The sequence below is a fragment of the Ranitomeya imitator genome, chromosome 6 (genome assembly GCF_032444005.1).
Source record: "Ranitomeya imitator isolate aRanImi1 chromosome 6, aRanImi1.pri, whole genome shotgun sequence".
NCBI lineage: Eukaryota > Metazoa > Chordata > Amphibia > Anura > Dendrobatidae > Ranitomeya > Ranitomeya imitator.
The window spans coordinates 138,375,492-138,393,725 of NC_091287.1; the positions used below are offsets into that span (position 1 = coordinate 138,375,492).

Genomic DNA, 18,234 nt, shown 5'->3' on the forward strand with positions numbered 1-18,234 from the left:
AATAATGGAGTATAAAAGTATTACTTTTATTATCTTCTATTTTTTCCCCATTAAAATGGTATTTTCATTTGTCAATGATTGTTAGATAATGCACATGATAATTTATCTAAGGAGAACACTATTAGATGCAGATGACAGAATAAATATGTTTAACATGTATGAAAAGGAAAACAATAAAGGTATATTAGTACTGACTACGAAGGCCTTGCCAGTTAATAGATGGCAAACCCAATCTCAAAGAGATGGATCAAATTCTAATGCCATGTAAAGACCATTCACATCACGGTACAACAGAACCAAAACCAAGTCTCTCTGTGGACACCTTCAGGTGGACAAGTCGTTTGATGGACGATATGTACAACATTATATTTGGTATATAGAAAATAGAAAAATAGCGTGAGGTTTTGAGTTGGTGCAGTAAAATGTAGAGCAAAACATTTCTCAGGGTTGTGAGACATGTAAGAAAAAAACAAATGAAAACATCTCATCATATTAATACGTTGACTGAAATAGAAGAGCTGACATTCACTGTTGATACTCGATGGTTAGGTTATTCAACGTATTTCCATCTTGGTTTCTTTTTAAAGATGTTTTTGGATTTTACGAATTAGTACACTGACCGATTCCACCTCTGATTTCAATGACCTCAACGTGTCCCTCCAACCTGCCTGTCACTATTTCACTGTCCTTTCCCCGTTGACCAGTTTCAATATCTGTTGGCACCTGATGATAGAGGGTCCCTGAGAAAGGACTGAACCATGCAGGAGAGAAACTGCCACCAAAAGCTTGTTTCATTCCATCCCAACTGCTAGTCTTCACCCAAGTTGGATTTTCCTTCTTCAGTCGTTCAATTCCCTGAAGAGGTAGAAAAAGGTGGACAATATCAAAATTAGCAAAAGTACAATGAACAATAACAAAGAAATCTAAGTCATCCAAGTGTAGTTAAAGTCCTTTAGGACAGTGATAAACGAGTGCATGGTAGTTTTCTCAAGAGTCATGCTGTACTTACTTTATAATCCTTATTCTTGCTGTTGGAGCATGAATAATAAAATCCATGGTGTTATGAAATGGATAATATAATGCAGAACTTACCAAAAGATTATTATCTGCTCAATGTATTAGTTTGATTAAAGGTATTTATGTAATTGTATTTATGTAATTTTGCATGTAGATGAGTTTAGTTGAATGCAGACATTGCAGGTTGGGTTGCAGCTAAGGAAAGTGTTACAGAGCTTGAGAGTGGTTTGTTTTTAAGGCCGGTGTCACACTTGCGAGTGCAATGCGAGAAACCCGTGCGAGTCTCTCAATACCCAACACTGCTGCCGGTACTCGGGACTGAAGTGTGCGGCTTCATGTATTTCTATGCAGCTGAACGCTTCGGTCTGAACCACCAGCGGCAGTGCTGGGTATCGATGTGAGAGACTCGCGCAAGTTTCTCGCAGGTGTGACACCGGCCTAACTGTGCGGCTTGTGATTCAGTGACTTTGGATTCAGGGAGTTTAGAAGGGAGTAACTTGCACTGAATCACTGATTTTATTTGCTTATTTCCATATTCATATTTCTTTGTTTGTATAACCCCTATTAGGAAAACGTGCTTCATTATTGACAGTGCCATGCAGTGTACGTCTTCTCACATGTACCCAATTCTTGAACAGTCGCTTGAGGGTGCATACAGCTGTGCGAAATGTGTGCATGTTGTACATTTGGAAGCTCAGGTAATGGATCTAAATGAACAGCTGGCAAAGCTGAGATCCATTGACAATACAGAAAGGAGTTTGCTGCTCTCTGAGCAGGTGCTCGCTGGGGTAGATATGAGGGAGCAACGTAGTATGGAGCTTCAGGACAGTGAGGCAGCTAGTTGGGTGACAGTCAGAAGGTGTGGTTGAGGGAAGAATGTGAGGGAGGCTAGTCCTGATCTCGAACACCCAAACAAGTTTGCTAAGTTGGCAGATGAGGGGATATCAGTACAGATGAGGAGGTGTTAGTATGACTGGGCTGTGAAAATCAGAGAGAAGTAATTATTATGGGGTACTTCAACTACCCTGATATAAACTGGGGAGCAATAACCTGCAGAACAAGCAAATGAAACAAGCGTTTGACAACTATGAAAGACAATTTCACAACTGCTGAAGGACCAAACCAGAGGGAGGCACTTCTAGAGCTTATTTTAAGCCATATGTTAGACCTAATATCAAATGTACAGGTTGGGGGTCACTTGGGCCATAGTGATTACAAAATAATTAGTTTTTAAGTATTCTTTAACCTCTTTACCCCCCAAGAACAATTTTTACAGTTCTGACCACTTTACGAGGTAATAACTCTGGAACCCTTTAACTGATCCCACTGATTCTGAGAATGTTTTTTCGTGACATATTGTACTTTATGATAGTCGTAAAATTTATTTGATATGAGTTGTGTTTATTTGTGGAAAAAAGGAAAATTTGCAGAAATTTTGAATTTTTAAACTTAGAATTCTTATTGCCTTAAATCAGGGAGATATGTAACACAAATTAGTAAATAAATAACATTTCCCACATATCTAATTTACATCAGCACAACTTTAATATTTTTCTTTTATCAATTATAAGGGTTAAAAGTTGACCAGCGATTTCTCATTTTTCCAACAACATTTACAAAACCATTTTTTTAGGGACCACATTACATTTGAAGTAATTTTAAGAGGTTTATGTGACAGAAAATACCCAAAACAGACACCATTCTAAAATATGCAAAAAGGTGCTCAGAGCTACATTCAAGAAGTTTACTAACCCTTCAGGTGCTTCACAGGAATTTTTGAAATGTGGAAAAAAAATGAACATTTACCTTTTTTTCACAAAAAAATTACTTTAGATCCAATTGTTTTTTTTTTTTTCAAGGGTAGCAGAAAAAATGGACCTCAAAATTGGTTGTGAAATTTCTCCTGAGAATGCTGATACCTCCATATCTGGGGGAAAACCACTATTTGGGTGTCCAGCAGAGCTCGGAAGGGAAGGAGTGCCATTTAACTTTTTGAAAGCAAAATTTACTGGAACAATTAGCGAACACCATGTCATGTTTGAAGAGCCCCTGATGTGCCTAAATAGTGACACCATTATGGAAACTAGACCCCTCAGGGAACTTATCTAGGTGTATGGTGAGCACATTGAACCCACAGGTGCTTCAGAAAAGTTTATAACATGGAGCTGTGAAAATTTAAAAAAAAAAATCACGTTTTCTCCACAAAAAATGTTTTTTAGCTTCAAATTTTGCATTTTCAGAAGGGTAACGGGAGAAATAGCACCATACAATTTGTTGGGCAATTGCTCCTAAGTATGCAGATACCTCATATGAAGGAGAAAACTACTGTTTGGACGCACGGCAGGGCTTGGAAGGGAAGAAGCATGATTTGACTTTTTGAACCCAAACCCCAAAGAACCCCTAGGTGCTTCTCAGAAATTTAAAACGTTGAGCCATGAAAATAAAAATAAAAAAACACATTTTCCCCACAAAAGTTTTCTAGCCCCAAATTTTGCATTTTCAGAAGGATAACAGGATAAATTGCACAGTATTTATTGTGCAATTTCTCCTGACTATGCTGATACCCCATATGTGGGGGGAAACTACTTTTCAGGCACAGTAGAAAGCTCAAAATGGAACAAGCGCCATATTGGAGTTTAGATTTTGCTGAAATGGTTGAGGGTGCCATGTAACATTGGCAGAGTTCCTAAGGTGCCAGAAAAATAGTAAACCCCCCCATATGTGAATTCATTTAGGGGTGCAGTGATCATATTGACATCATGTGCCTCACAAATTTTATACCATTGAGCAATGAAGAAAGAATAAATTACATTTTTATCACTAAAATGTTGCTTAACCCCAAGATTTTAATTTTTTAAGGGCTAATAGGAGAAATTTTTACAACAAACTGAGGTCCATTTTTTCCTGAGGGTGCCAATACCCTACATGTAATGAGGAAACACTTTTCAGGCACAGTACAAAGCTCAAAAGGCAAGGAGCACCATATTGTAGTGCATATTTTACTGTTAAGGTTTGCGTGTGCCATGATCCACTGGGAGAGCCCCTGAGGTGCCGGCACAGCAGAATCCCCCATAAGTGACCAAATTTAACAAACTACATCTCTCAACAAATTCATCTAGGGGTGCAGTGATCATATTGACACCACAGGTCTGTGTCAGAATTCTATACCATTGTGCAGTGAAGAAAAAATAAATACATTTTTACTACCAAAATTTACTTTCAACCCCATATTTTACATTTTCACACAAGTGGGTAAAAATAGCACCATAATTTGTCCCACAATTTCTAACAAATGTGACAATACAGTACTGCTTAGCCATACGGAGAGACTCGGGAGGGACGGAGCACTATTTGCCTCTAGTGCAGATTTTCCTAGAATAGTTTGCGGACTCCATATACAGAGCCCCTGAGTGCTAGAAGAGCAGAATCCCTTCCTCAAGTGACCCCATTTTGGAAATTATATTTGGGAATTTATATACAGGTGTAGTGATGATTTTGACTTCATGGGAGTTTTCCAGAAACAAGCATCAGTGGATGTTGCTAAGTGAAAATTGCAAACTGCTGTTGTAGTGACCAGTACGTTGTAGTGCCCAGCCCATGCTTCTGGAGACACGCACTCGTAAATTAGGCGGGCTCTCATCTTTACAGAAATGCCAAACATGTGGATGCTATATGTGGTTTAGGCACACTGGAGCTCAGAAGGGAGGGGGGCATTTAGTTTTGGGAGCACAGAATTGGCTGAATTCCTTTTGCATGGTGAGGAGTCATTTGGCTTTTCCAGAGCCTTTGTACTACAAGTTATGTGGAAGCCCCATTCATTTCCGTTAACAGACGACGGACCTGAGTGGGGACTTGCTTTTTACATAGTAACATAGTTAGTAAGGCCGAAAAAAGACATTTGTCCATCCAGTTCAGCCTATATTCCATCATAATAAATCCCCAGATCTACGTCCTTCTACAGAACCTAATAATTGTATGATACAATATTGTTCTGCTCCAGGAAGACATCCAGGCCTCTCTTGAACCCCTCGACTGAGTTCGCTATCACCACCTCCTCAGGCAAGCAATTCCAGATTCCCACTGCCCTAACAGTAAAGAATCCTCTTCTATGTTGGTGGAAAAACCTTCTCTCCTCCAGACGCAAAGAATGCCCCCTTGTGCCCGTCACCTTCCTTGGTATAAACAGATCCTCAGCGAGATATTTGTATTGTCCCCTTATATACTTATACATGGTTATTAGATCGCCCCTCAGTCGTCTTTTTTCTAGACTAAATAATCCTAATTTCGCTAATCTATCTGGGTATTGTAGTTCTCCCATCCCCTTTATTAATTTTGTTGCCCTCCTTTGTACTCTCTCTAGTTCCATTATATCCTTCATGAGCACCGGTGCCCAAAACTGGACACAGTACTCCATGTGCGGTCTAACTAGGGATTTGTACAGAGGCAGTATAATGCTCTCATCATGTGTATCCAGACCTCTTTTAATGCACCCCATGATCCTGTTTGCCTTGGCAGCTGCTGCCTGGCACTGGCTGCTCCAGGTAAGTTTATCATTAACTAGGATCCCCAAGTCCTTCTCCCTGTCAGATTTACCCAGTGGTTTCCCGTTCAGTGTGTAATGGTGATATTGATTCCTTCTTCCCATGTGTATAACCTTACATTTATCATTGTTAAACCTCATCTGCCACCTTTCAGCCCAAGTTTCCAACTTATCCAGATCCATCTGTAGCAGAATACTATCTTCTCTTGTATTAACTGCTTTACATAGTTTTGTATCATCTGCAAATATCGATATTTTACTGTGTAAACCCTCTACCAGATCATTAATGAATATGTTGAAGAGAACAGGTCCCAATACCGACCCCTGCGGAACCCCACTGGTCACAGCGACCCAGTTAGAGACTATACCATTTATAACCACCCTCTGCTTTCTATCACTAAGCCAGTTACTAACCCATTTACACACATTTTCCCCCAGACCAAGCATTCTCATTTTGTGTACCAACCTCTTGTGCGGCACGGTATCAAACGCTTTGGAAAAATCGAGATATACCACGTCCAATGACTCACCGTGGTCCAGCCTATAGCTTACCTCTTCATAAAAACTGATTAGATTGGTTTGACAGGAGCGATTTCTCATAAACCCATGCTGATATGGAGTTAAACAGTTATTCTCATTGAGATAATCCAGAATAACATCCCTCAGAAACCCTTCAAATATTTTACCAACAATAGAGGTTAGACTTACTGGCCTATAATTTCCAGGTTCACTTTTAGAGCCCTTTTTGAATATTGGCACCACATTTGCTATGCGCCAGTCCTGCGGAACAGATCCTGTCGCTATAGAGTCCCTAAAAATAAGAAATAATGGTTTATCTATTACATTACTTAGTTCCCTTAGTACTCGTGGGTGTATGCCATCCGGACCCGGAGATTTATCTATTTTAATCTTATTTAGCCGATTTCGCACCTCTTCTTGGGTTAGATTGGTGACCCTTAATATAGGGTTTTCATTGTTTCTTGGGATTTCACCTAGCATTTCATTTTCCACCGTGAATACCGTGGAGAAGAAGGTGTTTAATATGTTAGCTTTTTCCTCGTCATCTACAACCATTCTTTCCTCACTATTTTTTAAGGGGCCTACATTTTCAGTTTTTATTCTTTTACTATTGATATAGTTGAAGAACAGTTTGGGATTAGTTTTACTCTCCTTAGCAATGTGCTTCTCTGTTTCCTTTTTGGAAAGGAAACCTTTTCCTTTTTGTGGAGTTGAACCTTTTATTGGGAACATTTTACATAACATTTGGGACATTTATCCATCACTCTATGCTGATCACTTCCATTGGAGTTTCCATCTAAATCTCTAAGTGACATGCTTCAGATGAAACCTCCGGGGGATACATTAACTATAATGAGGCAGCACAGTCAGTCTGGACTATGTCAGCGGGGTCCTTCTTTTCAGAAGTGCACAAAACTGTGGCCGACTGCACTTTCATGCAATCCTAAATAGACAGACACTGCCGGATCATAGGCCAGACAGCATCCAGTCTCTACATCTGCCTCAATATAAGGAATATTCCGCTGGGAGTTCTATCTGAATCAAGTATTTCAGAGATTTACATGGAAACCCAGGTGTAAGCGCTCAGTGTAGAGCGCAGGATAAATGTGCACCGAGCCTTACTGTGATTTCTTGGAGGCAGAATGAACAAATTAACAGCAGGTTAAGAATTGGTTTTATTTATTTTTTTACGTCGCTCCTCCTGGTGAGTACCCAAAATGGACATTAACGCTCCAATGTTAAGGAAGAGATTTCATGCTACATATCCATTTTCTTCTATTAATAACTCTTCTGTAAGAGACCCTAAAGAGGGGTTCTGTTACGCATCTGTGTCAGCTAGGCAGTGGTCTTCTCTCTTCCCCTATGGCTATCATTTGATTTGCTCCATGTTGGGTTCTAATAGTTGCCCAACATACATCATTCACATCATCTCCCTCTTAAAGGGACACTGTCACCTGAATTTGGAGGGAACAATCTTCAGCCATGGAGGCGGGGTTTTTGGGTGTTTGATTCACCCTTTCCTTACCCGCTGGCTGCAATATTGGATTGAAGTTCATTCTCTGTCCTCCATAGTACACGCCTGCGCAAGGCAAGATTGCCTGGTGCAGGCGTGTACTACGGAGGACAGAGAATGAACTTCAATCCAATATTGCAGCCAGCATGCAGCCAGCAGGTAAGGAAAGGGTGAATCAAACACACAAAAACCCCGCCTCCATGGCTGAAGATTGTTCCCTCCAAATTCAGGTGACAGTATCCCTTTAAAGCCCAGATGGACACACCCTTGTCTGTTGCTATACTATCCCGAGACTTTTGTGATTTTCCATCTAGAACCTAGTGCTACCCAAGACCAGCTGTTTAACCTATCGTTTGTTGTAAGCACTATTTATTTATTATTATGCTTACTTATATAGAGCGCCATTAATTTCAACAGTGCTTTACAGACATTATCATCTATGATCTATCATTATGAACTGACATTCAGAAACTAATTACTACACAGATTTCTAAGACCCCTCAGACCTCTTTGTTAAACATCTGCTAGCTCTATACAGGTTAACAAACTGTCTGACGTGAACATCACAAACTGCTATTATAGACTGGTTTCATTTAGCGATTCTGTCGCCTATATCTGTCTGCTCCTTCAGACCTGCCATTATCCTCTGCATCTGCCATCCTTGTTCCAGCATGTCATGCCTCGCTTCTTTGTCTGTAACCCAGCATAACCAGATGTCCTACTGTTCCATGTGCCTTTCAGACTGCTGCGCCAACACCTCAGGTCCGTGTGTTGACCCTGGTCAGCGTCTTTGTAAATTAACCTCAAGAGGTTCACCTGACACCCTATTGTAAGTTTTCAGTGATCTTTGGGCTAGTGGGCAAAAACTAGCTGCTATTAGGTCTCTTACATATCGCAAACAATAAAGAAAAAGGTGGCACAACCGATATTGCCTAGAAAAATAAAGATATCAACAATCAAGTCTAATATCAGAGTTTATGTCTTATTAATCATATTTTGGTGCAACCTTACGCACTGTTTAAGGTCTCCTATACATAGTATACTTAGCTCATCCCTCCTCCTTTCACATAGATAGGCAGATGTTATCTGATACATCAATGAGCTGGCAGTCTTGCTTTTCCACGATGGATTTTTAGCAGTTTTTCAAAGTGAACAATTTTTAATTGTGATTGTTTTTTTTCTCCAAAAGTTATATTTTCCATTAACACGAACGCACATTCACTGTAGCAATGGATACACAATAGACGAGGCACACACTTATTTTCTATGAAAAGTTTTATTGCATTAACATTTTTCTTTTTAGTATGGAAGCATATACTGTACAGAGCTAAATGAGATGCAGCGTTCACATTTCAACCGAAAACAAAAACATCATTTAGTCTGTCACAACCTAACAAAGTGTTCCTAAGACTTGGGAAGCCCAGTTATAGAGGCCTTTATAATATCCAGCATGAAATCCAGTTAATTACAATCTCTAAAAACGGTATTTTAAATAAGCAAAAAAGACATATAGTACAAGTTATTGTCCAAAAATAATTCAAAAAAAATATTCTGTAAAGTTTTATGAATGGAATGTGGAATATACATATCAATATTTATCGCTGTGCATGTGGTATGAAAAATAAGTGTAACGTATGCTCTGAAGCCCAGATATGTGCAGCCTTCGCCACTCCGCCTCAATGCTAGATATACCAAAATAGAGTATGATGTCAAGCAGCTATGCACAGATGGGAAGCTTCAGGGTGTCCTGCAGGAGAGAACTAAAGGATCTGAAGCAGGGCCAAATACAACTACTGAGCAATATCTACATATAGGCGTGCAGTGTATTGTGGGTAATAAATAGTCTGTGTGCAATTCTGAATTTTTATATCCTGGATGTAAGAAATTGCAGGCATGTTCATTTCTGCAGTCAATTAAAAACAAGCTTCAGGCTATGTTCCCACACTGAGCTTTTGGTGCATTTTTTGATGTTGAGAATTTTCTGCATCATTTGCGCACCTATTATATAAAGTAGGTTACTTGTGTTTTTTTCATGCGATTTCATTGCGTTTTTGAAGCTAGGTTTTTTTTTTGTCTCTTTTTGGTGTATCATGCTTTAAATAAAGCTGTTTGTTTTTTTTTACACTTCCCGGCATTTGGGTTTGACAAAACTTAATATTTAGATGTTGATTACCGTATTTTTCAGACTATAAGATGCACCCCAAATTTTCAGAAGGAAAACAGGGAAAGAAATGTATGCGTCAAATGGGGGTCTTATAGTCTGAATTCAGCTTACCGGGGGGAGTAGGTGGGGGATCGACAGTACTGGTGGATCGGGGTCACAGGAGGTGTTCAGTAGTCCGGGCAGACTTGACTCCCATTAGAGGCTGGTGCGGCAGGTTTGCCAACATTTTGTGAAAGCCCGAAGCCCCGCACATTCATTACTGCAATGCGGTGGCCTCCAGGAAAATGGCTGCCAGAGGTGGCGCATGTGCAGATTGAGATCTCGTCCTCAAGATCTTAATCTACACATGCATTGTTTCTGGTGGCCATTTTCCCGAAAGCCACCACATTGCAGCAATGGAAGTGCGGGGGCTCCGGGCTTTCACAAAATGTCGTCGAACCTGCACCACCGAGCACTGCCAAACCTACCGCACCAGCCTGGGATGTGAGTCAGATCATGGTCCTACAGCGTCGGACAACTGAAGACCCCTCTTTTCCCAGCACAAGACGGACCCCCATTTTGCCAAAACATTTTGTGGGAAAAAAGTGCGTCTTATAGTCTGAAAAATACGGCATATGCGTTTCTGATATGTTTCCATTTCGGAAAAGCACTAAAATCACACGTGTGGATTTTCTGCATCTAATGTAAGTCTATGGGCAAAATCTGCACAGAAAACTCAGCGTACCTGCAAGGGAAATTTACATTTTTCAGATGCACCGAGGGCAGTTTGCACAGAGTAAAAAAACCCACAGTGGTAATGAGATTTCTATAAATCTTATCCACTTTGCTGGAACTGTAAGATTGCATTTTTGGTGCAACAAAAATACGCGGCATCAAAAAGGCTCCAAAAACTCATTGTGGGAACTTAGCTTTATAAGGGTATGTGTCCACGTTCAGGATTGCATCAGGATTTGACGCAGGTAAAATCCTGACCAAATCTGCACCTGAGGTCACTGGCAGGTCACCTGCGTTGTTCTTGCGTTGTTTCAGCATTGTAAGGACATGCTGCGTTCTGAAAAGACGCGCCGCATGTCCGTTTCCGTGGGTCTGCCGCATGCGTTTTTTAATGCATAGTGGAGACGGGATTTCATGAAATCCCCTCCACTAGGCTGTAACATCTGGACGCTGCGTGTTTGACGCTGCGGCTCTACGCAGCGTCAAACATGCAGCGTTTCCTGAACGTGGAAACATACCCTAATTCAGTGCTTGTTGGCATGAGAATACCCGATGGGCTATGAGATCTTAGCGCTAATAGATAAACAATAGGTTAACAGGAGTCATAAAGAAACCTTTCTAAGCCAGGTTCCAATGAGGAGTATTTGGTGCGCTTTTGATTATGCAGATTTTCTGCATTAATTAGTTAAATTAAGTAATTGGTGTTTTTTTCTTCATTGCATTTTAAGTGCGAATTTTCCATGCATTTTAATAGCTTTTTCCCCTCCAGTTTGTTTCTGTTTGGCGTATCGAATTTTAAATATTAAAATATTTCAAATAAATATTGATAAAGTCATGAGCGGATTGCATGTGGATTTTACATGTGGATTCTGTGCATCTTATTAAAGTCTATGGGGAAAATCCATAAATTACTTCCCCTGACGAAGCGGCTTGTTTTTGCCGCGACACGCGTTGGGTTCAGCTGCCTCCCGGGCCTGTTACACCCCTGGCTGCTACCTCTTGCTGCTGCCTTCACCCTCCCTAGGTGAGGTGATTTCTAGGTGTTGGCGCGGCATGCTGCTCCATTTAGGGTACGTTTCCCTTTGGGACCTTTCTGCTACTGGCCTTTACTATAAGGCGGTCTAGAGCTCACTCGCCTTTCTTCTCTGCATTTTTTTGTTCCCTAATGGTGCACCAATTTTTGGTTTGTATCTGTTCATCAGTGGGATACTGAGGGGAGTATTTAGGCGTGTTTATAATTACTCCTTACATGTGGTGATTACGCTAATTTTGTATATATTTGGATCTATCGGAGTGGCTTATTATAGTGATTCGTATATATGTATTTGCTATTATCTTGGGGTATTATTTGCAGCATGTGAGGGATGTACAGGCCGTATATATGGGGGGTAGGCAGCTGGTGATTGTACTGGTTTTAATTGTTTTTAACTATGCTTCCAATAAAGTTGTTCCTTTTTGATATATGTTATTGGTGGTGTGCGAATATGTTCTAGTGGCATCTCTTTTTTCTTGTTTGCATATTATTTTTGCCACTTGGGTTCGCACCCCCACTTATTACCAATATCAGAGTGCGCCGGCTCCTTATTAATATTTGTTGGGGAAAATCCATAAATTAAACGCAACAGAAATTGACATGCTGCAGATTTAAAAAAGCACAGCAGGTTAATTTTCACAGCGTTAGAAAAAAACAAAACAGAATAATAATGAGATTTATGAGTCTCATCCGCACTGCCGGAACGGTTTACACTGTGCTTTTGCGCACAAAAAAATCATCATGGGAAGATTCCTTTATATCAAGCTATTCTGTAAATAGCAGTACCCAAACCCTTATATTCTTGTGATATTTTTAAGAAGGATCAATTTATAAGAATATTATGGCTCCGCTGGTCTCAGTCTTACATTTGTATCTTTGGAAGTTTAGCTACGACTGGCAAAGTGGCAACGAAGTGCACCACGCGGGCACACAACACAAAAACAACACATGTAATTATGACAAAGATCATACAGAAAAGAATCTAGAGGCACCATCCATAAATTATACTACCTAAACCGGGGGGGACAAGAAGTTATAGAAAATCTCCAAGAGTGAAGTCATAAAAAACAACAAAAAGGGCTACTGATGCAAAAGTACAAAAAGGAGATTTTATATGCAGATTGAGCTACAAGTACCGTTATCAATAGTGTTTTATCTGTTAATACTCCATGGCAAATGTTTAACAGCTTGACTTGCAGTTACAGGACTTGTAAAAGTGAACATGAAAACGTGGACTGTATGAATACCAATGGCATGTGAACTCACTGTAAAGACCATATGCCATGGTATACGTAATAAAAGACGCACGCACATAGATTACATGTCTCTGACAAACTCGTATGCAATGTACTAAAAGCTATTAGTGCACAATTCCAGTAAGAAGACATGTGATAACTGATATATGACATACTGTCATTATTGAACATGTGACATAACATGATACCTAAAGTCTAACGCTCATTGAAGGGAATCTGTGATCTGGATTTCACTCATACTATTTATATGTGAACGTAGCTCTTTCCAAAATAAAAGTCCGGCAATACCTTCACCTGGCCGGACCATTCCTCCATTACTGAAAAATCAGCGTTTCAATTAATATGAAAATGAGACAGTAGATCTGAAGCCTCTGTCACTCCAGCTCTATTCCCTGCCCTTCGCCAACTCCTACTGGTTTTATGAAAACCTCTATGCTGTGCAGCTTTAGGCACAGGAGCTATCAAGGTGGAGAATAGAGCTGGAGTGATAGAGGCTTCAGATCTACCACAGCCATTTCCATATCAATTAAAATAATGATTTCTCAAGAACAGAAGTAGGGACTGGCCATGTAAAGGTATTGCTGGACTTGTCTTTAAAGAGCTACATGCAAATATAATTATTTTGGAGTGTGAAATCCTGCTGTCAAATGTCCCTTTTCATCAATTTTGAAGCTCTACATGATTCCGCTGAAGCCTGAGCTGCCATGATAATGGCGTTATGCTGTTTTGGGCCATTTGAAAGTCAGTATATTTAATATTCTAAGTGAAGTGGATTTCATCATTTTTCTTAATATGCAAATAAGCAGTGAAGATCTATGGACTGTACATAAATTTACCTGAGAATCTACCACCGGAGCTTATTTTAAATGAAAGGTGGTGTTACCAATGTGAGACATAGATCAGGACTGTCAGTCATTACATGTCTCACACTGGTAACGACCCCTTTCATTTAAGTCCTGGAGGCAGATTCTGATGCAGGTCAGTGTACAGCCCATAGATCTTAGCAGTTCATTTACACATTAAGAAAAACATGGCTCTCTCTGGAATGAAACATGGGATCACAGATATCAAGGTGTCATTTTATTGAGCTTCCTATGACAAACATGCCCATATAGATGGCTTTGGAGGGTTGATCCTACTGGCAGAAAACAGCTTAATTATTAAAGGGAATCTGAATTCTAAAAGTTGGGCTGTATGAAGTATAGCATAATAAATATGTGTAATATATTCATCAGTTTCTACATTGTTGGGTTGCTTGCTCCACAGCAAATCTCTGCAGACACCCTATATGATGAAATGTCCCTCTGGTAGAAAAGGTTTGCACGTATTCAGATCATGTTAGTGACCAAATTCACTGGCAGTCTGTGAAGCCTGCAAAATTGATAAATGGAGTGTATTGAAAATGTTATATATAGTATATTTCAAGTCTGTACTGCCCATCTTTTTCAAAACCCCTTTAATAGTCCTTTCAATATGTCACCAGAGAGGAGGAAATTCTAGAAATAACAGAATTCTTAAAGTATATATACTGTACCGTCTATATACAGTGGGGCAAAAAAGTATTTAGTCAGTCAGCAATAGTGCAAGTTCCACCACTTAAAAAGATGAGAGGCGTCTGTAATTTACATCATAGGTAGACCTCAACTATGGGAGACAAACTGAGAAAAAAAAATCCAGAAAATCACATTGTCTGTTTTTTTAACATTTTATTTGCATATTATGGTGGAAAATAAGTATTTGGTCAGAAACAAAATTTCATCTCAATACTTTGTAATATATCCTTTGTTGGCAATGACAGAGGTCAAACGTTTTCTGTAAGTCTTCACAAGGTTGCCACACACTTTTGTTGGTATGTTGGCCCATTCCTCCATGCAGATCTCCTCTAGAGCAGTGATGTTTTTGGCTTTTCGCTTGGCAACACGGACTTTCAACTCCCTCCAAAGGTTTTCTATAGGGTTGAGATCTGGAGACTGGCTAGGCCACTCCAGGACCTTGAAATGCTTCTTACGAAGCCACTCCTTCGTTGCCCTGGCGGTGTGCTTTGGATCATTGTCATGTTGAAAGACCCAGCCACGTTTCATCTTCAATGCCCTTGCTGATGGAAAGAGGTTTGCACTCAAAATCTCACGATACATGGCCCCATTCATTCTTTCATGTACCCGGATCAGTCGTCCTGGCCCCTTTGCAGAGAAACAACCCCAAAGCATGATGTTTCCACCACCATGCTTTACAGTAGGTATGGTGTTTGATGGATGCAACTCAGTATTCTTTTTCCTCCAAACACGACAAGTTGTGTTTCTACCAAACAGTTCCAGTTTGGTTTCATCAGACCATAGGACATTCTTCCAAAACTCCTCTGGATCATCCAAATTCTCTCTAGCAAACTTCAGACGGGCCCGGACATGTACTGGCTTAAGCAGTGGGACACGTCTGGCACTTCAGGATCTGAGTCCATGGTGGCGCAGTGTGTTACTTAGGGTAGGCCTTGTTACATTGGTCCCAGCTCTCTGCAGTTCATTCACTAGGTCCCCCCGCGTGGTTCTGGGATTTTTGCTCACCGTTCTTGTGATCATTCTGACCCCACGGGGTGGGATTTTGCGTGGAGCCCCAGATCGAGGGAGATTATCAGTGGTCTTGTATGTCTTCCATTTTCTAATTATTGCTCCCACTGTTGATTTCTTCACTCCAAGCTGGTTGACTATTGCAGATTCAGTCTTCCCAGCCTGGTGCAGGGCTACAATTTTGTTTCTGGTGTCCTTTGACAGCTCTTTGGTCTTCACCATAGTGGAGTTTGGAGTCAGACTGTTTGAGGGTGTGCACAGGTGTCTTTTTATACTGATAACAAGTTTAAACAGGTGCCATTACTACAGGTAATGAGTGGAGGAAAGAGGAGACTCTTAAAGAAGAAGTTACAGGTCTGTGAGAGCCAGAAATCTTGATTGTTTGTTTCTGACCAAATACTTATTTTCCACCATAATATGCAAAAAAAATGTTAAAAAAACAGACAATGTGATTTTCTGGATTTTTTTTTCTCAGTTTGTCTCCCATAGTTGAGGTCTACCTATGATGTAAATTACAGACGCCTCTCATCTTTTTAAGTGGTGGAACTTGCACTATTGCTGACTGACTAAATACTTTTTTGCCCCACTGTATATGCACATATATACGGTATATATATATTGTAGTGACATACTTGGCTATAAAATAAACACTTGACAAGAAGCATGCAGAATAATACATTTTGAACTATGAGCGTGCGTGAGGGCAACAAAATATGGCTGAAATTCACACATACATACAGTTTTACTGCAAATCACAGCCAACTGATGTAAAAACATCCCTGATTTGCAGTGAATCTACATTCCGGTGTGATTTTCATCTCCTATACATGGACTCGCCATTAATCCTGCCCCTACAGTTGTGAAATGCATTATCAAGGTTCGATGGACATTGTAAAAACCTTTTCTAATATGGCCTTCTCACAAGAGAATGGATATGTAATTACTGCAAAAATGGAGAACTTTACAGATCCATACAACTACTACTACATATAAGAACTTCTATGATAACAGATGTGTCTTCATCTTCCTTCAACACAAGATTTTCGAAATTTGCAATTCAAGTTTTCCTCAGAAACAATGCATCCTAATGACTAGGCCCAGAACAAGTTAGTGGTTAGTTGGCACAGTCAGCTATGGCAAATGATGGCAGACAAAGTCAAGTCAGGTTGGTTAGCAGAGCTGGAAGTAGTAAAGAAGAGAGACAATCATTGTGTTATTGTGAAGAAATAAGAGAATCAAATGAAACAAAGGTTCCAGAAAACAGGAGCAAACAAAACTGCTGTATGTTGGCGGCTTCTTCTCAGCAGGACCTCTTGGCCATTTCAAAAATAGAGTTGTATTTTTGTGAAACATTCAATGTCAAGCTGGTAAATGGAAGTAATGTGGTGTCTTTCTGTGCGGCAAAGCTGGCACAGAAATCCTCATACCACATACTGGTAAGGATCTGCTTTTCCCTGGTCTGGTGTAGCGAGGGGGCTAAGCCATGCTATTGAGAATGGGTGGCCAAATACTGCCTTCAGGTTCATCCATTTTGTTTTTTTAGCCCATCTTCTCTCTTCCTTTTTCAACTGTTCTATTCCCTGAAAATAAAAAAGAAACTTTCAGTAAGGATGGATGACTGTGGCTCGATGTCACTCGACTATATAATGATTATAATGAGTTTCTAGTTGTCCTATGAGATGGGCCAAGGTGGTGGAGTCATTTACAGCTCCAAAACGAGGGACAAGTAATGGATAGATTGTATGTAATTTCTAGGAATTCTGCATCTTCATCAAATGCTTCTAATCAAAAACCTAAGCCACCAACACCACGGAGCAGTCATAAAACACAAGAGGATTATAGTTTTAGAATAAAGAATAAAATGTTACAGAAAGCATCAGACATGACAAGCACATAACATTCTTCTACTGCAATCTCAGTATTAATACATCTATATATATAATCGTCTAAGGGTTTTTCGTCTGTCTGTCTGTCTGTCTGTCCTGGAAATCCCGGCTCTCTGATTGGTCGAGGCCGCCAGGCCTCGACCAATCAGAGACCGGCACAGCATCGACGTAGAAATCCTGCGTCTCTGATTGGTCGAGGCCGCCAGGCCTCGACCAATCAGCAACGGGCACAGCGACGATGATGTCATAAAGGACGTAGACATCCTGCGTCTCTGATTGGTCGAGGCCGCCAGGCCTCGACCAATCAGCAACGGGCACAGCGACGATGATGTCATAATGGTTGCCATGGCGACGATGATGTCATAAAGGTTGCCTCGATCAATCAGCGACGGACACAGTCTGCCGCGAATTCTGGAATCATCATTGTCCATATATTACAGGGACATGCATATTCTAGAATACCCGATGCGTTAGAATCGGGCCACAGTCTAGTTATTGAATAAGTGTGGTAAGATTTAAGAACTAGTTGGATCTCAGGTTATGCTTTGCTTGTAGTGTATGTTCAATTGTTGCCAAAGATAAACCTACATCATATATTTTGTTAACAGAAGCGGTGGTCTGGGCACTAAACCTATCGAATTGCTATAAAGACCTGTGGCACCCCACTGAACATCAAATCCCTTTGGCTCTTGCTGGCTTTCCATGTAGCACCAATTACATTGGTTGTACATTGTCCTATCTGCACTCTCCTCCCCAAGAGGAGCCTCAAGATCTAGAGAGGTACAAAACTCAGTAATGAGACCCTAGAAATTACAACAGATGAAAAAACTAGAGGGCAAAATTTGTTTGGCCAATTTTTATGCCCGAGTTTCACAGTCTGCATACAGGCCACAACTGTAACTGATGGATTACTAGACAACAAATCTTAATAATTGCCCCACACGAGTCAGATGATCTTCAGTTTCATGTCTCCTGACCCAAACTCAACAGCTTCAAAGGCATGTGGACCATGAAAGCCGCCTAAAGGGGAT

At 40.4% G+C, this 18,234-nt stretch overlaps 1 protein-coding gene across 5 annotated transcripts in view; it reads right to left on the reverse strand.

The window, feature by feature from the left end:
- ZDHHC3 (zinc finger DHHC-type palmitoyltransferase 3) overlaps window positions 1–18,234 on the reverse strand; it is a 91,468-nt gene continuing 73,234 nt past the window's right edge. For 3 of the 5 annotated variants that reach the window (XM_069730147.1, XM_069730146.1, XM_069730150.1), the window contains exon 7: window positions 463–855. In XM_069730147.1, coding sequence (XP_069586248.1) covers window positions 601–855 — 255 coding nt within the window. In that variant the 3' untranslated portion in view covers window positions 463–600. Of the gene's footprint in view, window positions 856–9,671; window positions 16,898–18,234 lie in introns of those variants that run through there. The other 2 variants (XM_069730148.1, XM_069730149.1) reach the window with 2 other exon arrangements.